This window comes from Scyliorhinus canicula, chromosome 1 (assembly GCF_902713615.1).
Source record: "Scyliorhinus canicula chromosome 1, sScyCan1.1, whole genome shotgun sequence".
NCBI lineage: Eukaryota > Metazoa > Chordata > Chondrichthyes > Carcharhiniformes > Scyliorhinidae > Scyliorhinus > Scyliorhinus canicula.
Window position 1 is genome coordinate 194636731 of NC_052146.1, and position 22236 is coordinate 194658966.

Here is a 22236-nt window from a genome sequence, read left to right on the forward strand (position 1 = left end):
GGGAAACCCATGTGTCACATTGGTGAGTCCACTCAAACAGCCCATGCTTACATCTCCTCCATCTCTCCAAAGGTCTACACAGATAAGCAAGTAAACCTGTTTTGTTAACTTTATTTATTTATTTACTTTTAAATTTTAGTGTATCCAATTCATTTTTTCCAATTAAGGGGCAATTTAGTGTGGTCAATCCACCTAACCTGGACATCTTTTTGGGCTGTGGGGGCGAAACTCACTCAAACTCGGGAAGAATGTGCAAAATCCCCACGGACAGTGACCCAGAGCTGGGATCGAACCTGGGACCTCGGTGCCGTGAGGCAGCAATGCTAACCACTGCGCCACCGTGCTGCCCGTTAACTTTATTTATAAGTGACATTTGAACTGTATTAGGTTGCTTAATTGGAGTTAGTAACAGGTATAGATAGTAAGCAAGTTTTTCCTTATGCTTAAGAACTGTGTAACTGTTCATTGTAAAGTTATTTCTTTGATATTAATGTGGTTGATTCTGCATTTAAATTAAAGTTTGTTTCAACATAAAAGATACCAATTGGTCAGAATCTTCACTGTTGTGGTAAAGTATCCTTTCCTCACAGTGTTATAAAGTTTTAAAAACTGTTTGGTGTTCTTGTCTGGTATCCTAACAAATGTTGGGATCTGGTCCCAGATCTTAACGTCTGGGGTGGAATTCTCTGACCCCCCACAGGGTCAGGGAATCGCCCAGGGCCGGCGTAAATCCCACCCCCGCCGTGGCCAGAATTCTCCGCCACCCGGGAATCGGCGGGAGCAGGAATCACGCCCCGCCGACTGGCGTGCCCCCCGTGCCAATCGGCGTGCCCACGGCGGTGATTCTCTGGCCCGCGATGGGCCAAAATCCCGCCGCTGACAGGCTAATCCCACCGACGTAGTTTAAACCACCTCTGGTACCGGCGGGATTGGCGGGCCTCCCTAGTCCTGGGGGGTGCACGGGGCGATCGGACCCCGGGGGGTGCCCCCACGGGGCCTGGCCTGCGATCGGGGCCCACCGATCGGCAGATGGGCTAGTGCCGTTGGGGCACGCTTTTTCTTCCGCCGCCGCCACGGCCTCCACCATGGCGGAGGCGGAAGAGACCCCCCCCCTACCGCGCATGCGCCGGTGGTGACATCAGCGGCCGTTGACGCTCTGGCGCATGCGGTGAAGGCCTTTCGGCCAGCCCCGACGCCAGGCGGCGTAGCGCCAAAGGCCTTTGGTGCCAGTTTTGGCGCCGGCCGGCGGAGCGGAAATCACTCCGGCGTGGGCCTAGCCCCTAAAGGTGTGGAGAATTCCGCACCTTTGGGGAGGCCCGACGCCGGAGTGGTTGGCGCCACTCCGCTACGCCGGGATCCCCCGCCCCGCCGGGTAGGGGAGACTCCGGCCCTGATTTTAAATAAGTGAAACGACTTTAAAAAGAAACATTTATTTGCTTCACTGCTGCATTCTAAACAATTTCTTGAGAAATTCAATATTTATTAACATTCAGAAATGTTTTTAAAAGCATCTGCCGGTATCTCTGCATCTAAAAAGAAGTTTAATTTGAAGAGGCTCCTTGAAGACCCACAAATGGGCGCATTTGTTCAATGTGGGCTGTGGTTAGTTTCCCGTCAGTGTTTTTCAAACCAATGTGAAACTCAGTTGGCACTGAACGTACTTGGATTTGAATCAATCTTTTGAGTTGGTTTGACTAATTTTGGGTTAACTAAACTCCATCCCTGTTCAGATAAAGTCCTTAATTTATTTGCCGAATTGCTATTTGAATCGAAATACAAAGTATGCTGTGAGTTGACTTACCCCACCTGATCCTGAATTCCTCCCAAATGCCAAACTCATCTCAACTCTTCACTTGCGGACATCACCTTGAACATTCCAGCATGAGGTACATCTAACACGCACTTCAATGTGCCCACCGGGTCAATTCTTTACTGATTTTTACTGATCCCTATAACACTATAAAGAGTGGCTAAGGTAAATATTGGTCCTTTAGAGGATGAGAAGGGAGTTTTAATAATGGGAGATGAGGAAATGGCTGAGGAACTGAACAGGTTTTTTGGGTCAGTCTTCTCAGTGGAAGACACAAATAACATGCCAGTGACTGATAGAAATGAGGCTATGACGGGTGAGGACCTTGAGAAGATTGTTATCACTAAGGAGGTAGTGATGGGCAAGCTAATGGGGCTAAAGGTAGACAAGTCTCCTGGCCCTGATGGAATGCACCCCAGAGTGCTAAAAGAGATGGCTAGGGAAATTGCAGATGTACTAATGATGATTTACCAAAATTCACTAGACTCTGGGGTGCTCCCGGTAGATTGGAAATTAGCAAACGTGACACCACTGTTTAAAAAAGGAGGTAGGCAGAAAGCGGGTAATTATAGGCCAGTGAGCTTAACTTCGGTAGTAGGGAAGATGCTGGGATCTATCACCAAGGAAGAAATAGTGAGGCATCTGGATAGAAATTGTCCCATTGGGCAGACGCAGCATGGGTTCATAAAGGGCAGGTCGTGCCTAACTAATTTAGTGGAATTTTTTGAGGACATTACCAGTGCAGTAGATAACGGGGAGCCAATAGATGGGGTATATCTGGATTTCCAGAAAGCCTTTGACAAGGTGCCACACAAAAGGTTGCTGCATAAGATAAAGATGCATGGCATTAAGGGTAAAGTAGTAGCATGGATAGAGGATTGGTTAATTAATAGAAAGCAAAGAGTGGGGATTAATGGGTGTTTCTCTAGTTGGCAATCAGTAGCTAGTGGTGTCCCTCAGGGATCCGTGTTGGGCCCACAATTGTTCACAATTTACATAGATGATTTGGAGTTGGAGACCAAGGGCAATGTGTCCAAGTTTGCAGATGACACTAAGATGAGTGGTAAAGCGAAAAGTGCAGAGGATACTGGAAGTCTGCAGAGGGATTTGGATTGGTTAAGTGAATGGGCTAGGGTCTGGCAGATGGAATACAATGTTGACAAATGTGAGGTTATCCATTTTGGTAGGAATAACAGCAAACGGGATTATTATTTAAATGATAAAATATTGAAGCACGCTGCTGTGCAGAGAGACCTGGGTGTGCGAGTGCATGAGTCACAGAAAGTTGGTTTACAGGTGCAACAGGTGATTAAGAAGGCAAATGGAATTTTGTCCTTCATGCTAGAGGGATGGAGTTTAAGACTAGGGAGGTTATGCTGCAATTGTATAAGGTGTTAGTGAGGCCACACCTGGAGTATTGTGTTCAGTTTTGGTCTCCTTACTTGAGAAAGGACGTACAGGTGCTGGAGGGTGTGCAAAGGAGATTCACTAGGTTAATCCCAGAGCTGAAGGGGTTGGATTATGAGGAGAGGTTGAGTAGACTGGGACTGTACTCGTTGGAATTTAGAAGGATGAGGGGGGATCTTATAGAAACATATAAAATTATGAAGGGAATAGATAGGATAGATGCGGGCAGGTTGTTTCCACTGGCGGGTGAAAGCAGAACTAGGGGGCATAGCCTCAAAATAAGGGGAAGTAGATTTAGGACTGAGTTTAGAAGGAACTTCTTCACCCAAAGGGTTGTGAATCTATGGAATTCCTTGCCCAGTGAAGCAGTTGAGGCTCCTTCATTACATGTTTTTAAGGTAAAGGTAGATAGTTTTTTGAAGAATAAAGGGATTAAGGGTTATGGTGTTCAGGCCGGAAAGTGGAGCTGAGTCCACAAAAGATCAGCCATTAACTCATTGAATGGTGGAGCAGGCTCGAGGGGCCAGGTGGCCTACTCCTGCTCCTAGTTCTTATGTTCTTATGAACTTGCTGTTACTTCAACACAAGCTTATTATTGCTTTATATCTGATCACTATTTTCCTAATAGCAATTCATCCTTTCCCTACATTCACTCACTATTAACACCATATTGACTCACTCTTATATGTACTTTACTTATGAATTTGGAGCAGAAACAGGCCACTCGTACCCTTGAACTTGCTCCGCCATTCACTAAGATCATGACTGATCTGATGGTAACTCTTACCCAATGCTAGCTCACCATGGACTCTTCCCACTCAGTATTGCTCCACCCTAGCTAATTGTCCCACGCTGACTCACTATTTGCCCTCCTGCAGCTCATTATTGTCCCTATACCCCTGTAGAAGGATCAATTAGATCTGAAACCAACCCTGTTTCTCTCCATAGATGTGCCAGACATGCTGAGTTTATCCGGAATTTTCTATTTTCATGCCCTTTTTTACCAGTTCACTTTCTCATGGCCCTGATCTTTAGGTTGTTTAAAATAAATAAAAATTATACTGGAAGTCTCCACATTCTACAATGGCAGTCTCAATTAGAGGTTGGCAGACTTTACTAACGTCCTATAGTCGAGTGTTACCTTCTTGGCGAGTTCTGGTTGATTCAGCATCTTCTCCGCATCTTCCAGCCAGGCCTGTAGGCCTGTCACTGTATTGCTGTACTTGTCCCAGTTAGTAACCACCTCTTCCAGCATGCTCCTGACACTGCGCACCTCCACAGACAGATTGCGCCATTGCACCAACGAGTCGGTCAGGAACTTGTTGACGTTTTCTCTCTCTTCAGCTACAGGAACAGAAGTAATAGGTTACGATCCCGAGCAGTGGGGCACGGAAGTCGGGCGAGGGCCAGTCATCAGGGCATTCATCCAGCATGGGAAGGGAGTCGGCATTAACAAGCAGTTGGTTACCTGAGTCCTCAACTTTCAAGTATGCGTCAGCCGCCTGCTTCAGGGATTGAAAGGTGACTTCATAGTGTCCAAAAAATTTGTTGCCCTCGACAAATGCCTGCAGAGAAAGAACAAAGAGGTCAGCAAGATTTGGGTGTCCTGCACACAAATCACTACATGCTTGTTGGAACTAAAAGTAATTATAAAAGTAACCAATAGTTTGTTGCCTTTATCTCAAGAGAGAACATAAAGGGAAGGATGTGAGGTTTAGGTTTCGGTTCTGAAGAATCTCAATAGATTTTTGGGGGAGAGTGATCTAGATTTCCACTACCGTTTGTATGAACGAGTGTTGCCTGACATCACCCCTGAACAGCCTACCCCTAATATCAAGGTTATGCCCCTTATTCTCGACTCCCCACAACCCCCCCCCCCCCACAAAAGGAAATCATTTCTCGCTATCTACCCTATCAAATCCTTTGACCAGTTTAAAAGAATTGAATAGACCAGCTCTCAAACTTCAATACTCAAGGATACAAGCGAAGATATGCAACTTTTTTTAGCCCCGATATCAATCTGATGAATCTAAACTGCACCCTCTTTGAGGTCAATGTATCATTCATGAGGTGTAGGTCATATTTCTTCAGATAGTATCTAATCTGAGCTTTATATAACTTGTTGATTGCTTACACAATGGTACAGTCATTACCAATGTTACAGTACGTGTGGAAAACAGCAATATTCCTTAACATAATCTTTGTTTTCTTCTTCGTTTCTCTTCCCATGCCTAGTGGCACAAGAGGCAGACAAAGTATGTGCATATGTCCTTTCCCTTTCTTTTTAAAAAAAAAAATTTAGAGTGCCCAATTATTTTTTCCAATTAAGGGGCAATTTAGCATGGCCAATCCACCTACTCTGCACATTTTTGGGTTGTGGGGGCGAAACCCACGCAGACACGGGGAGAATGTGCAAACTCCACACAGACAGTGACCCAGAGCCGGGATCGAACCTGGGACCTCAGCGCCGTGAGGCGGTTGTGCTAACCACTAGGCCACCGTGCTGCCCGTCCTTTCCCTTTCTGTTCTTGTCCCATAACAGGTTGCCTATGGTCGCCAGAGGCTATAGCTTCAGGGGCGCCACTCGGCCCCAAGGATGGCTGACCAGAAGACTCTGCCCCTATTCTGTAGGTGTGTTTGAAGTATTTACAAGTTGCTTGAGGCCTGTTTGGTTGCATCGTGAACCTTTGGTGGCCATCAAGTCCTGGAGGCCAGCACAGTGGCATGCACTGCTGCCTCACAGCGCCAGGGCCCCGGGTTCAATTCTAGCCATGGGTGACTGTCTGTGTGAAGTCTGTACGTTATCCCCGTCTGTATATGGGTTACCTTCGGTTGCTCCGGTTTCCTCCCAAAGTCCAAAGACGTGTGGATTAGGTGGATTAGCCATGATAAATTGTCACTTAGTGTCCAGAGATGTACAGGTTATGTTATGGGCTGACAGGTAATGTGTGTGTGTGTGGGGGGGGGGGGGGGGGGGGGGGGGGGGGGGGGTGATATGTGTAGAGTACTCATCCAAAGGGTCAATGCAGACTCGATGGGGTGAATGGCCTCCTTCTGCATTGTAGGTATTGTATGTTCGAGTGGAACTCGAACCTGGAGACTCTGATTCAGAAACAGGGATGGCACCCATTGCATCACAATACCTCCTCCCTTAATATAATATCAATGAAATATGATCCACACAATTATCTTTAACTGAAATATTCCTCATTATATAATTTCACTGATATATTCCTGATCATATAATCGCATTGAAATATTCATGACTATATAATCTCATTGAATTATTCCTGATTATATAAACTAACTGAAATATTCCTGATTATATAATTTCACTGAACTATTCCTGATTTTATAATTTCACCAAAATATTCCTGATTACCGAGGCGGCAAGGTGGCGCAGTGGTTAGCACTGCCGCTCCACGCCACTGAGAATCTCGGTTCAATCCCGGCTCCAGGTCACTGTCCGTGTGCAGTTTGCAATTTCTCCCCGTGTCTGCGTGGGTCTCACCCCCACAACCCAAAGAGGTGCAGGTCAGGTGAACTGGCTATGCTAATTTGCACCTTAATTGGAAAAAAATAATTGGGCACTCTAAATTTATTTAAAAAAAGAAATATTCCTTATTATATAATTTCACTGAACTATTCCTGATTTTATAATTTCACTAAAATATTCCTGATTATATTATTTCCATGAATATTCCTAATTATAAAATTTCACTGATATATTGTCGCGAAAGTGATGTTTAATAATTAACTTTAGTTTAGTCTACACATAATCAATTTATATTAATCGATCAACCTAATAGTATATTATATTTTTAAACTATAACCAATAGAGGATTTTAGTATTTGTTATCATGTGACTGTTCAGCTTCATGTTGGCACAGAAAGGCATCATAGGATTTTTAGACAAGCATAGAGGTAACATACGAGTGAGTTAATTACTGATCAACTGCCAAAGAGACCCCTGTTATACTTAATTCTTCAGCTTTCAAGATTGAGTGCGCAAGCCTACATCTTGGTACACGATAAAACCTTATCGCAATTGTGTGTTATCAAGCAATGGAAAGTTAGAAGGAATGTATAAGGGGGAAGGAGGAGAGAATAACAATGACTGCTCGTCGTTAAATTAGTTTTAACCTGTGGTATTTTGGAGGAATAAAGCAATTGCATTTGGTTCAATGCATTTGTTATAGTGGAGTTCAGAGGGCAGCACTGTGGTGCAGTGGGTTAGCACTGCAGTCTCACGGTGCTGAGATCCCAGGTTCAATCCCGGTTCCGGGTCACTGTCCATGTAGAGTTTGCACATTCTCCCCGTGTTTGTGTGGGTTTTGCCCCCACAACCCCAAAGATGTGCAGGGTGGGTGGATTGAACACACTAAATTGCCCCTTAATTGGAAAAAATGAATTGGATACACTAAAAAAAAATTTTTAAATTGGAGTTGAGTTTTGCAATAGCGCGTGACTAGATTTGTGACTGTATAATCCTTCTAGATTTTTACTATCTATTAAATGACTGTGTAAGAAGACTGCACTATCTCATGTTTTAAATACTAATTACTGACATATATTTGATACAGTGTCTAACTTTTTTAAGTACTGCCTACTTTATATTAGTACTTTGTAAACTTTATTGGTTTTGAGGTTATAATCACTGTTACCACTTTATCCTGTTTTTAAAGTAAGGTAACTCTTTCCAAGTAACCACAAAAAAATGCCCACAATGGTCTCTAAAAACATAATTTCACTGATATATTCCTGATTACATAATTTCACTGAAATGTTCCTCACAATATAACTCTGGAGGAGATGTTGAACTGCTTCTTTCCTGCCATATTTGATGATCCACGATTTAAGCTTGGTTTCAGCGAGGACCAGAAATGCCAGAAGACGATACTTCAACTCAAGGAAGTCCAACCTTGTTAAATGGAGCTTGGATGCAGACGCAATGAAATCAAACCTGGAAGGAGGAATTGAACGTGAGGTTAATGCGAGGAACTGACTGACCACAGGCAATGGCACAGGCGCATGTAGGTGAGCCATTCACATCACTGTTCCCTTAAACAAAGGAAAAAAGGGCAGCACGATGGTGCAGTGGGTTAGCACTGCTGCCTCACGGCGCCAAGGTCCCAGGTTCGATCCCAGTTCTGGGTCACTGTCCGTGTGGAGTTTGCACATTCTCCCCGTATTTATGTGGGTTTCGCCCCCACAACCCAAAAATGTGCAGGCTAGGTGGATTGACCACGCTAAATTGCCCCTTAATTGGAAAAAATGAATTGGGTAATCTAAATTTTTTTTTAAAGAAAGGAAAAAGTAAGAAACATTGCATTTATATCGTGCCTTCTGTGACCTTACAGCCAATCAGTTTAATGTTTCATTTGAAAATCATAATAATAATCACGATCGGTCTAGGTTTTGTCCTCAAGTCTTTGGATTGGAGTGTGAGCCCACAGACTATAGGTTGAGAGGTGAGAGCGCAGCCAGTCGACAGGAAAATCTACCCAGCTCTCGAGCTAGGACGCTGCCACCAGAAAGCAGTGTGGGCTGTCTACATCAGAGAGTACCGCGGTTTCCAATTTACACTGGTGCTGATACCGTAAAGGATAAAACCAATTAAAAACCGACAATCATCTCGGCGCAACATTGTTTGGTTGAGTCAACATTCATCCCTCAGGTGATCAGCCTGGAGGGCAGCACGGTGGCACTGTGGTTGGCACAGCTGGCTCACGGCACCGAGGTCCCAGGTTCGATCCTAGCTCTGGGTCACTGTCCGTGTGAAGTTTGCACCTTCTCCCCGTGTTTGCGTGGGTTTCACCCCCACAACCCAAACATATGCAGGGTTGGTGGATTGGCCACGCTAAATTTCCCCTTAATTGGAAAAAATGAATTGGGTACTCTAAATTTTAAAAAAGGTTATCAGCCTGTTATTGCATTGCTGTTTGTGGGATCTTACTGTGTACAAATTGGCTGCTGTGTTTGTCTATGTTATAACAGAGATGACACTTCAAGAGTGTCAGTGGTCGCCCGACTTTGAGACACGTTGAGGATCTACAAGGTGCTATACAAGATCTCACGTTCCTTTCTTCAGAGAGCCTCAGTTCGCTGTCATCACATATTCACCCAGTGTCCATTTGTAGAATCTCTAATTCAGCCACAGAACTGGGCCAAAATGTCAAATTCCACAAAGACACTCCAGGAATTGCATCAGGCCCTCAGCATATAACATCCATTCATTTTCAGCCCACCCAGGTTGTGAGAAATTTACACATCGAAAGGTCACAGTCACTGAAAAGACAAGTTTAAGATTCCCAGAAATTAACCAGGCTTCCAGCCATCGGATTGACCTGGGTTTACCTAAGGTGCCAAATTGATCCTGTGCTCACCGTTCTGCAGCATCTGCTAGCTGATCAGCCGGGATGAGAATCCCATTCACAGATCCTGCCCTGTGGATCTGGTGGAATATTTGTTTATGACTTTCTAAAGCCTTTATCACATCCTGGGGAGGAAACAGATACAAGTCAATGCGTTAATGCTCAAGGGAAACGTTTACTCTGGCTAGTCACTCAATAGGACAAAACAGCTGCCAAAGTTGCAAGTTAACTATGGGTGGGATTTTCCCATTTCTGCACAGAGTTTTGGCTGAGGCAGGAAAACCGGCGTGCAGCTCCCTGGCTGTGCAGCCGACTTTTCACATCACACTGTGCAGCACGCTGTGCAAAAAGAAATTGGAGGCGTGGCCCAAGATGTCTGCTGACAGGATGGGCTGTAAAAGGTTGGCAATCTCCAATTTAAAAAAATCAGGAACAGCCCCCCAGGCACATGGTCAACTGCCCCCAGGCCCCCCCGACTTCGACGAGGGGGAAGATCCCAATGTAAGAACGTACAGTGGGGAAGCCCTTCAATAACAATATCATTTATTTAATGTCGGGGAACCTCATCAGGTCAGCGGTGGGGGAGCGGAGAAAATCTTAAAACGAGATATTACCAGAGAGATTCTCGTTTTCCGACACTTGTGGGATTTTGCTCACCGTCTGCTGGAGTAAAATCCCAGCCAATGTCACTTCAGGATTTGCCTCCAGGAGTGACTCTAAATGTGACTGCACTTTGATGAAATACTAGGCCCAGGCTCCATATTGGCTAGAATATTAACTTCAAATGGTACCAGAAGAAGTTCCAACATGCTCCACCAGACAGAGTCAGTGGTAACACAATGAGAATACTCGGAGTCAGGCAGTTGTGAGGGTTCAAGCCCCACACCAGAAACTCACACACCAGCACATAATCGAGGGTGACACTCCAATGCAATACTGTACTGTCGGAGGTGAGACATTAAACTGAGGCCTGGTCTGCTCTCACACTTGACAAAGGTCCCAGGGCACTCTGTTGAAGAGGAACAGAGGAAGTTCCCCTGGTCTGCTGGCCAATATTTATCTCTCAACCAAAGGTTTAACTGTGGCTTCTGGAACCTGCAGATTCTGCACAAATTTGCCACTGCATTTGGTTATGAACTAACGTGACCGCACTGGCTATGAAGCATTTTGGACCATTTTGATGGTGTGAAAGACACTATAAGCACAATTCTGCCTCTAAAGTTACAATAGAAACTGCCCTGACTAGAGAGAGCCCAGAGTTATCTGCACTGTTCCCACTCAATTAGATGACTATCAGGTGATATTTCCCACCAGAAAAATGCATTCTCGGTATGTTTTAGAAGGCTAGCTTGCTTGGGGTAACAACATAAAGTTAATTCCCTCCCTTTGTTTATGTGATTAACATCAGCCTCGACATATTGGCCTGATTCTGGGCTTTAGGTTCTATGCAACATGGGCTTTCACAGAGTCGTTACAGCGCAGAAGGAGGCCACTTGGCCCATCATGTCTGTACTAGCTCTCCGAATAAGCAACTCACCTAGTTCCCGTCTCCTGCCATCTCTCCGTAAGTCTGCACGTTCTTCCTCATCAGATAACAGTCTAATTCCCTTTTGAATGCTTCAATTGAACCAGCATCCACCACACTCTCAGATAGTGCATTCCAGACCCTAACATTTCGCTGTGTGAAACATTTTCTTCTCATATCACTTTAGTTTCTTTTACTAATTAATTTAAGTCTGGATTTTTAAGTCCAATTGTCAATTTTCCCCAAGGCGGGATGGAGATAAGTAGGGTTAACTGCTAATTAAAGTGTGCAAAGGCATTTTGAGGCCTATTGACCACGGCTCGGATTTTCCAGTCAACCTGCAGGTCTCCGAGGCAAGTAGAACAGGAGATCAGGTCTTCAGGCAGGCATTGAAGCCCTCCCCTGTCTGCCTGGCTTCTGCATCGACCCCAGGCCACTTTGTGGAAGGGACCCCCTCAGCTGCGTTCCGGCTCCCCTTCCATTATGTTTAGAATTTAAAACACGGAGAGGCTGCACCTCCATTTTGGGGCACCCGTTTCCCCGCTTATCTTGAATAGCATGCAGCTGCTGCTTCAATGCTGGAGGACCTCGATCTCCGAGAGTCCCCCTACCATCCTTAATTGGATGGCAAGCCTATCTTCGGCCATTGACTGGCCAATTTGAGGAAGATCACAAGGTGAGAAATTATTCCCCAAACAGTGCAGGCTCCTGACCCCTACTTGAGCCTGACAGAGGGGCCCTGAAACCCCAAGGTTAAATCTGGCCCGACATTTCTGATCAACAGGTCTTCGTCAGAATGAAGTGACTGTCATCCCTATTGTACCTAATAGGACTGGCTCAGCCATTCTGATAATATTCTCATTATTCCATGCTGTATAATAATCCACAATCATTAGTCGAAGTGCCTGCCAATGCATAGCTTAAAATCCTGAGCAAGACTGGTCCGGATAAGATTTTATGATTAACAGGAATGAGCCATCAGAGGATTGGGATTGTAGGTCACCTGATGGGACTCCAGTGGAGAGAACCTGGCGCTGCCCAGCGACAAACCCCATCGCACACCTCAGCTCCCCCCAGACCTTCCCCACCACAATCTCACCTTATGTTGCTCGAGTTTCCTGTGGATGATGTTGGCTGTCTCATCATGCGCTTGCTGAATGACAATTTCTTCCCCGAGGATAGCCTCCACCCTGTGCAGCCAGGCTCCAATGGTGCCCAAGGGGCCAGGGAGTGACTTGTCCAGGATGATGTGCCAATCCAGAAGCTGAGGAAGACAAAGCAAACATTTGACCTGCTTCCTGTTAGATGCCAAATGGCATCCCCGCAATCAGCTAAAGTGAGACTTGGCTGTGGAGGTAGCAGAACCTCATTGCCCACGAGCAGCAGGCCTAGTCCCTGACTAGGATCCTTTGTCCGAAGCTCATGGTGATATTTAGAAGATGTATCTGCTTTGCAGAGAGTAAAGTTACCTGCTGTAGGATGTGAAAAGGGGACTAGAGGGGATTTTGAAAACTACAGCCCTCCCAACAAGAGTGGGGGGGGGGGGGGGGGGGGGGGGGAATGTTTCCCTCAACTACTCTTTTAACCTTCTACCTCTGACCTTGAATCTATGCCCCCTGGCTATTGACCCCTCTACAAATCATAGAATCACTACAGTGCAGAAGGAGGTCATTGGGCCAAGCGAGTTTGCACCGACCCTAGCTCCCCATCCAGGCCCACGCCCCTATTCCAGCCCCGGAACCCCACCCCATCTTTTGGGCACTAAGGGGCAATTTTAACATGGCCAATCTACCTAACGTGCACATCTTTGGACTGTGCAAGGAAACCAGAGCACTCGGAGGAAACTCAGACACGAGGAGAATGTGCAAACTCCACACAGACAGAGTCATCCAAGGTCAGAATGGAACCCAGGCCTCTGGCGCTATGAGGCAGCGGCTAACCACTGTGTTACCGCCAAAAATGCCATCCTGTCCACCCAATCTATGCCCCTCATAAACGTGTAAATCTCTATTCAGTCCCCTCTGAACCATTGCTGTTCCAAGGAAAACAGCCCCAGCCTATTCAATCTTCCCTCTCAGCCCAGATCATCCAGACCAGGCAGCATCCTGGTGAATATCCCCTGCACCCTCTCGAGTACAATCACAACCTTCCAAAATGTAGTGAGCAGATCTGCACACAGTACTCCAGTTGTGGCCTCACCAGCGTTTTATACAGTCCCAGCATGAGCTCCCTCATTTCGCATTCTATACCTCGACTAATAAAGGAAAGTATCCCGTATGCTTTCTTAACCACATTTACTACCTTCCCTGTCACCTTCAAGGATCTGTGAATATGCACTCCAAGGTCCCTCGGAACTTCCGGGGTCCCACCATATGGTGCTGCATATATTATTTTTTAGAAATATATTCCAATTAAGGGGCAGTTTCCAAGGTGTGGCCAAGCCACCTTACCCTGCACATCTTTGGGTTGTGGGGGTGAGACCCACGCAGACATGTGGAGAATGTGCAAACTTCACATGAACAGTTACCCGGTACGTATATATAGATATATCATATCCTGCGTAAATAATGGCAAAATATACTCTGTGCAAAAATCCAATAAAACATTTTTTTTTTAAATGAACAGTTACCCGGAGCCAGGATCAAACCCAGGTCCTCGGCGCTGTGAGGCAGCAGTGCATGCCAATGTGCCGCCCAGTTGTCACATATATTCTAACCTGGTCAACATGAGAGAGTTGGGTAATTTCCTATCAGCTTGGCTCAGTGGGTAGCACTCTGGGCAGAAGGTTATGGGTTCAAGAAGATTGAGAGGCGATCTTATTGAAACATGAGATTCTGAGAGTACTTAACAGGGTGGACGCTCGGAAGATGTCTCCCCTTTGGGAGAGGCTAGAAGCAGGGGACACTGTTTAAAAATTCGGGCTCTCCCATTTTTTTCTCTCGGAGGAATGTGAGTCTGTGAAACTTCCTTCCCGGAAGCCACAGAGGCTGGGTCATTGAATATTTTTAAGGCTCAGTTTGATAGATTTTTGACTAAAAAAGAGAGTCAAAGGGCAGGATTTTCCAGCCCTTCCCGCCAATGGGATATTCCGGTATCACTGAAGTCGGCCTTCGCGCTGTAGGTTTGCAGGGGTGGGAGCGGGTGTGCCATGTAAAAGCTTGTATACTTTGGCGGGATGGAAAGATCCCAGCGACGTTCAATGGCTCACCGCATCCACCATGGGAAAACTCGCTGCGGGGAGGATAAAATCCTGGCCAAAGGTACCAGGAATGGCAGAATGTGGAGATGAGGCTACAATGTGATCAGCCATGGTCTTACTGAATGGTGGAGCCGGCTGATTAGCCTTCTCCTACATCTCAGTCATAGATTCGAATGTATATTCCCGAGACTTGAGCATAACATCTAAGCTGCCGTTTCGGTGCAGTATTGAGAGTGTGCTGTACTGTTGGGGCTTCTGTCTATTTGATGTGATGTTTTGCCAGATGCAAGAGATCCTTTGCTGCCTTCTGAAGAAAGGCAGGTGGTTCCGTCCTGGACAATATTTATCCCTCAGTCAACGGGACCACAAAAAGGAGCTGACATTAGCAGTGACTTCAAGAAGAAATGGTTCTGGAGATGGGAAGAATTCTATTTACATATAAATCCTTTTTTCGTCATTTCAACAATTCATCTAAATCCAGGCACTAGCTCTCCTTGTGAGGGCCGAATTAAAATTTGTGAGGAGATGTGTTACATAAATAACACCCATCTCAAAAAAAGGTCACGTTCATTGCGCTTATCCTGCTGGGGAACCATCACAATAAACAAAAGGAGCAGAGACAGGTAAAGACTGATGTAAGTACGACTTTTACAGAGTCACACTTTGATAACTTACTCTGGCTGACACTCTCTCCCATATTTGCTTCATCGTAACCTGATCCAGCGATAGCTTCCCATCTTTCTGGATGGGCTGAATTAGAGCTTCAACATGCTTCTTTTTAACTTCATACTGACCTCGAAAACTTTTAAACCACTGAGGAAACATAGATGCATAAATTACATGCAAACGCAGATCAATGAACCCTTACTAGAAAATACACTGCTCGAGTTAAACGGTGCTCAGAACACACAGCCTGACTTCCCGCCAAACTGCCATGCTTGAGCAGGTTTTGACATTATTCAAGGTTTGTCTGTTAACCAGCAAGAAGCCCCACCAGTTGAGCAGGGGTGAAAATGAAACTGCAACAACCAACCATCTATATAAGCCCACCTTTCGCAAGCTCCCCCGCCAAGGGGCGGAGGCCCAAGAGCGAAGCTTATTAATTCCCCCAAGATAAAATCCGACCCAAGAGGGAACCGGCATCTCAGGATTGTCCTGGCTGGGACTTGGAATGTTGCATAGTTGCTGTATTTCCTGATAAACTACTTTTCACTCGCCTTTTCAGGGCTCCTCACTGGCTACAATCCCCACCCTCTCACTGGCAAGAGGCTATGTTTCATCTTGAACCACTGCAGTGGCCTATAGTAGACAGGGCAGTCCAGGATTTTGACCAAGAACGGCTTATGTCCTAGTTGGACGGTATGTGTCACATGGAGGGGAACTTGGAGCTGATGATCTCTGCGCCAGGCTAGGAGATGCGGCGCATGAATTCCGAGTGCCCGGCCTTGACGCTTGCGGGGCGGCGGAGGGAAAAGAGTGCATCTTTTAGAGATGCCGGCCCGACGATCAGTGGGCACTGATCGCGGGCCAGACATCTGCTGAGCATGCCAGTGGTGCTCGATCCTCCCTCCGCCCCCCGCAGGCCCCACACTCATCGGTCGCGCGCTGTTCACGCCGGCAGCGACCAGGTGTGGTTGGCGCCGGCGTGAACCGGTCGGGTTCGGCAGGCCGCTCGGCCCATCCGGGCCGGAGAATCGCCGGTCGCCGTGAGAAACGGCGAGCGGCGATTCTCCGAGCGGCCTGTCGACAAACGCGACATGCCATTTTGGGGGGGGTGGGAGAATCGCAGGGGATGCCAGGGCGGTGTGGCGTGATTCGCCCGGCCCTCCCGCGATTCTCCCAACCGGCGTGGGGTGCGGAGAATCGCGCCCGTGCAGTGTAGTCATCACAAATAAAATCAGAGAATAGAGGAGGTTCCAAGCGAGGGTTCATCAAATGGGTTCAGTCCCTGGCCTGAGTTGACTGATCACTGCTGGTGCTGCATTAAATCTGTCTTTTTAAAAATAAATTTAGAGTACCCAATTCATTTTTTCAATTAAGGTGCAATTTAGCGTGGCCAATCCACCTAACCTGCACATCTTTGGACTGTGGGGGTGAAACCTATACAAACACGGAGTGAATGTGCAAACTCCACACAGACAGTGACCCAGGGCCGGGATCGAACCTGGAACCTCGGCGCCGTGAAGCAGCAGTGCTAACCACTGCGCCACAGTGCTGCCCACGTTACATCTGTCTTGAGTGTCCCCTGGGTCGAGGAGGTGAAATTTCAGATAGGCAATTCCCACTCCTCGCTAAAAGTTCCAGCAGACCGACTCAGCTGTCAACGTCTCATGGTCAATTAACCAGAGGACACTCGATGCTGAGATAAACACATGAATAATGACCATATGGACGAAGGGGTTGAAGATTCACTATGGCCCAACAAGGAGACAACAGCCTCCAAAAGGAAAGAAGAGAAAACTGGGAAGATGCTAGGAACATGAAGCCACTTAGCCACTTGAGCCTTCTCCGAAATGGAGTTAGATCATGGCTGATTTATACTTCAGCTCGATTTAGTGATACTAGGATTTAACAAGAATCTGTGGACCTAAGGGCGGGATTTTCCGGCCCTTCTGACGGGCAGGATCTTTCGGTGCTGCCAAAGTCAAACCCCTCCCCAGCGGTGGGGCTAGCGAGCCATGCAAATTGTTATCGACTTCAGCAGGATTGGAAGGTCCAGCCAGTCGGCAAAAGCTTGTTGCTCCTGCTATCGGAAAATCCAATGTGGGCGGCTGGGGAGGGGAGGGGAGGGCGCAGAACCCAACTTTATTCTTTGAACCCTAAAATCACAGCCTTTTGGGGGAGAGAGTAGGAAATTTCTACCGTTGGAAGAAAAGGTGTTTCCTGGTTTCACACCTGACCTGGCTATAATTTTAAGATTATACCCCCTCATTCAGGGTTCTCCTCCCACGAGAGAAGATCATTTCCCGCCACCTTGTCCGACGAGATTTAAAAGTGGTCGATTGGACCGCCCCTCAAAAATGGCAAAAGAGGTGGAAGCTGCAAACTCACCTGATATCGCTCCTGCAAACCTGCCTCAGCCATCTGCATCCTTGTGATGTCTCGTTCAAACTGCTCCAGCCAGGCTTTCGCCTCCCTCAGCATCAGTCTGTCCTCCCGCTGACAGAACACAAGCACAAGTGAAAGACTGGTTATAAGGTGGCGCTGTGAGTAATTAGAGTCTGAACAATGGTAGAAGCAAACTGTCCATCCCTTCCAGGATTATGATAAAGTTCCCTTAGTTCTCACTCTCTACCTCAACATCTGCCAACACACCTTCCCCTCCCCTTTCAGCCTTCAAAAGGGACTGTTCCCTCCAGGTCCATTCCTCAATCCCCCCCCCCCCCCCCCTCCCCCCCTCCCATACCCCCTGCCCTTCCCATGGCACCTTTTCTGGGCACACTCAGAGGCAATACAGTTGCCATTTTACCTCTCTTTCTCACTGCCCAACACTCCTTCCAGATGAAGAGGAAATTTACTGGTTTCTACTTTCGATTTAACATACTGTGCTAGCTGCTCACAGTGGGGTCTCTGCAGTGAGGAGCTCAGAATAGACTGGGTGACAGCTTTGTAGAGCATGGCTATTGAATTCTCATATGTGACCCCGGATTTCTGGCCACCTGACATTTGAAATCTCCGCTTCACTCCTACTCTTTCTTTACGCTGCACTGCTAAAATGAAGCCCAACATGAGCTGAAGACACATCAACTCATCTTTAACTTTTTTTTGAAAGCCTTCCTGAGGCAACATTGAGTTCAATAATTTCAGATCCTAATCCCTGCCCTTTTTTCGGATGGCAGTGATGGTGGTCATTCTGCTATTCCCATTTACACTCCCGCTAGACACATCATTTGTTCCTTTACTTGTCCCTATCCTATCACCTTTTGTCTTGCACCCTTTTGACATTTAATCTCTTCGGAATTCCACCCTTTTCTTTCCTTCCCTGCCCTCTTTTCCTGAATTGCTTGAACATCTTTTGGCCCTCCCAGTTCTGAAAAAGGGTCACCAGCCTGATACATTGGATTTTCAGCATGCAATCGCTGTCACGGAGAATGGCGGCATGGGCGGAAGATCTGGCAAGAATTGCGTTTCCCAATTTTTCCCCCCTCACCGACGTCACAAGATTCACGCCTCATTTAAATGCATTCGAACAATTTTTAATATTATTAACGATTCATACCTCGCCGACGTCACGTCACGTTGGGGAGGTTTACAACAGCTTTTTAAATGCGGGATTCAGTCCAGGGGCCAAAGTACAGCCGCAAGGAGGAGAGGGAATTGCCCTGGCAATGCCCACTGGCGTTGCCCCCCAGTGCCAACTTGGCAGTACCAACAAGCAGCGACAACCTGTGCCGGGGCAGTGCCGGGGCGGGGGTGCCCCTTGCGAGGGAGGGTGTTGTTTTTCCATTATTGTGTGTTGGAGGGATGGGTAGAGAGTGGGCTGTGGGAGGAAAGGAGCTTGCTGGCAGAGAGGGAGGGGAGCAGACTGTGAGGGGGAGGAAACACCAGCAATACCTCTGCAGTGGTGGGAGGGCCAGAGAGGGGGAAAGCCCCCAGTGATTGTCAGGAGGGACCCCGATATCTCAATGTTGGGAGCTAAGGGCCGTCCAGTTTCTATTCTAATTGGGGCCCCCTTTAAAGATGCCGCCCTGATCTCTGTGTAGTCGGGCGCCAGCTCCATCAAGCCCCGTCCCGCCAGAGCGAAGGTGTAAACTACGGCCACTCATTTTTTACTTTAAAGAGGCTCAAGGTCGGGAGAGAAAACGGGTGTGTGTAACTGATGAACTACACCCCAGTTTTCAGTCTGAGCCTGACACTTTTGAAGAAATATGGTAAGATTACGCCCATTATCTCTGCTTCTCTCTCCACAGTTGCTGCCAGATCTGCGGAATATTTGTTCCGGCATTTTCTGTTTCAGTTACTTTCTATGCCCAGTTGCATTCACTCAAACCTAAGTTCACAATGTTGCATAATCCTTTTGTTGAACCGTAGATAACCTGACAGATTATTGTGACTCAGACAGACGCAACTTCACGAGAGGATTTCAGAAATGCTGCCAATGAGAATGATCAAAGACATCAAGACAACTTGATGTTAGTCAAAGGCTACGTGGTGCAGCAAGCAGAAAAAACAGTCCACGTCGAGAGTACCTGATCTTGGGCTCCAGGCCTTGACAAATGTACATCTATAAGGCAAGGGCAGCAGACGCATGGGAACACCACCACCTGCAGGCTCCCCTCCTGTCTTGGAACTATCCTTCACTATTGTTGGATCAAAATCCTGGAGCCCCCTCCCTAACAGCACAATGGGTATAGATCCACCGCAAGACCTGCAGTGGTTCAAGGCGTTGGCTCACCACCACCTTCCCAAGGGGCATTAAGGGATGGGCAATAAATGCTGGGCCTAGCCCGACGCCCATATCCCAAGGATAAAACTAATTTTCAAAATATACACTTTGGTATCAATGCTTTCTGATTGGATCACTATAAGTGTTCAGTCTTATAGTGCAAGCACACTAAAACAATACGGAAGTGTGGAAAGCTGCATGAACTGTGTGAGAATAATACAAAGAACAGGATGCCGTCTACAAGTCTCATAAACTCAAGCTATTGCACACTGAAGCAACGGGGGCAGCACGGTAGCATGGTGGTTAGCATAAATGCTTCACAGCTCCAGGGCCCAGGTTCGGTTCCCGGCTGGGTCACTGTCTGTGCGGAGTCTGCACGTCCTCCCCGTGTGTGCGTGGGTTTCCTCCGGGCGCTCCGGTTTCCTCCCACAGTCCAAAGATGTGCGGGTTAGGTGGATTGGCCATGCTAAATTGCCCGTAGTGTCCTTAAAAAAGTAAGGTTAAGGGGAGAGGGTTGTTGGGTTATGGGTATAGGTTGGATACATGGGTTTGAGTAGGGTGATCATTGCTCGGCACAACATCGCGGGCCGAAGGGCCTGTTCTGTGCTGTACTGTTCTATGTTCTATGTTCTATCATTTGCATTATTATACAGCTTCAGTTCAGTAAAACGTCCCAAAGGTATTTCACAGGAGCTTTATCAGGCAAATCGGAATACCGAGCTACTTCAGGATGACAAACAGCTTGGTAGGTTATAAGGAGAGCACTAGAGGAGAGGGAGAGAGCTTTGGGCCTGAATGCACACACAACCATGGTGAGATGAAGGAAATCTAGGTGGGAATTGGAGAAGAGCAAGATTTCTCGGAGTAGGGCTGGAGGAGGTAGCTGCATTAGGGAGGGGCAAGGCTCTGGAGGAATTTGACATCAAGGGTGAAAATTTTTATTTTGAGGCTTTGCTAAACCAGGAGTACATTACCGTGAGGGTGCCAGGAGAATGGGATGAAGGTGCAAGCTGTGATCCAGGCAGCAGAGTTTTGGATGAGCTCAAGTTTACACAAGTTTAACTATCTGAGTACAAAGCTACAGGATGTAGATCAGGGGTGGGCAAACTTTTCCGTGCAAGGGCCACATTCAGAAATTCACAATTTTAAAGGGCCGCATAGTATATTAATTAATAGTCCCGGTTGTAATCAATTAGCGTGCGGCATATACCTCAGCGCTTCCCCCGGCGGCATCCTGCATTTAGCCCTCTTTTTCTCTACTTTTCAAAAATGGCGCTTCACCCGGTTATGATTCTGGGCGCCTCATATAGAACATAGAAACGTATCCACCCTATACTAGTAACTCAACAGCCCCCCCCCCCCCCCCCCCCCCCCCCATTAACCTTATAAAAAAAATAAATTAAAAAAAAAAATTTTTTTTTAAATGACTTGACCTTGTGGGCTGCATAAATACCTTTGGCGGGCCGCATGCGGCCCGCGGGCCGTAGTTTGCCCACCCCTGATGTAGATTAACTGTGGAAAATGCACTATTTATGAGCCACTTAGGCTCCAAGTCAAACCATCAAAATTACTGCTATAACTTCCTTCTTGTAAAATGCCACATAAATAAAATGTTATAGACTCCAGATATAAAACTCGGGACAGATTAATTGAATAACCCAAGTTTTGTTTAGTCATGAGACAAGGATTATGAACAGTTGCATTGATTTGAAAGCTGACATCAGGGAGACAATGCTCTAAACTGTCTCATCAGTAATCAGCTTCAGATAAGGTTAAGTAGTGGAGATCGGTAGGTGCAATGGGCAGAGTTTCACAGCCCTGACGTGGTGGGGGCGGGACAGAAAATGAAGCGAGTCGTTCAAAACCCCATTGACTTCGGCGGGACTGGAAGATGTGGGGGCCGGCTTGCTGTGTGGGTCCGCCTTGTTGCACAGGGCTGACCCACGGCCGGATGTGCAGGGCCCCGTTTCGGCAGCCGGAGCTGTGCGGAGCACTCCGGTGCCCCCTTCAGGTAAGTGAATCGCTGAGCCAAGGGGCCTATTGAAGCTAGCGTGAAATGCTCCGATGTTTACGCCGGCGTCAACACTTAGCTGCCATTTCGGAGAATCCCAACCATTAAGTACACAATCCAGGCAGATACACGAGTGCAGTACCAAGGCAGAGCCGCACTGGGGAGATGCCACATTTCGAAGAAAATCAGGGAAGTACTGCCAATATTTATTCTTGAGCAAACTACACAAAAACAGATTCCTCCCTCCCTTCAGTACCCATGGGCCTAAGAGGGTGTGGTGACCCATGAACTTCCATTGGATTGGTCCATGACTATGCTCGGCAAGTACTGGCAGTGGTTTGCTGTTGCCTTCAGCAGTTAGCTGACCAGGAAACTCTCCTGCTCTTCCTGCCTGCCGTCAGAATCGGAAGGGTTTGCAGGTTGATAATTAACCTGTTTGGCCACATTATGAACACACTGTCCATGACCATCAAATTCTGAAGTGGGACACGAACCTGGAGCTTGCAGCCCAGAGGTAGGGATCC

The 22236-nt window shown here is 47.0% G+C and overlaps 1 protein-coding gene across 16 annotated transcripts in view; it reads right to left on the bottom strand.

The window, feature by feature from the left end:
• syne1b (spectrin repeat containing, nuclear envelope 1b) overlaps window positions 1-22236 on the bottom strand; it is a 667652-nt gene that overhangs the window by 480252 nt on the left and 165164 nt on the right. For all 16 annotated transcript variants that reach the window (XM_038805568.1, XM_038805603.1, XM_038805543.1 and 13 more), the window contains 7 exons: window positions 17367-17474; window positions 14991-15128; window positions 12216-12380; window positions 9604-9716; window positions 8012-8180; window positions 4686-4782; window positions 4359-4561 (listed from right to left, as the gene is read on the bottom strand). In XM_038805568.1, coding sequence (XP_038661496.1) covers window positions 4359-4561; window positions 4686-4782; window positions 8012-8180; window positions 9604-9716; window positions 12216-12380; window positions 14991-15128; window positions 17367-17474 — 993 coding nt within the window. The remainder of the gene's footprint in view (window positions 1-4358; window positions 4562-4685; window positions 4783-8011; window positions 8181-9603; window positions 9717-12215; window positions 12381-14990; window positions 15129-17366; window positions 17475-22236) is intronic.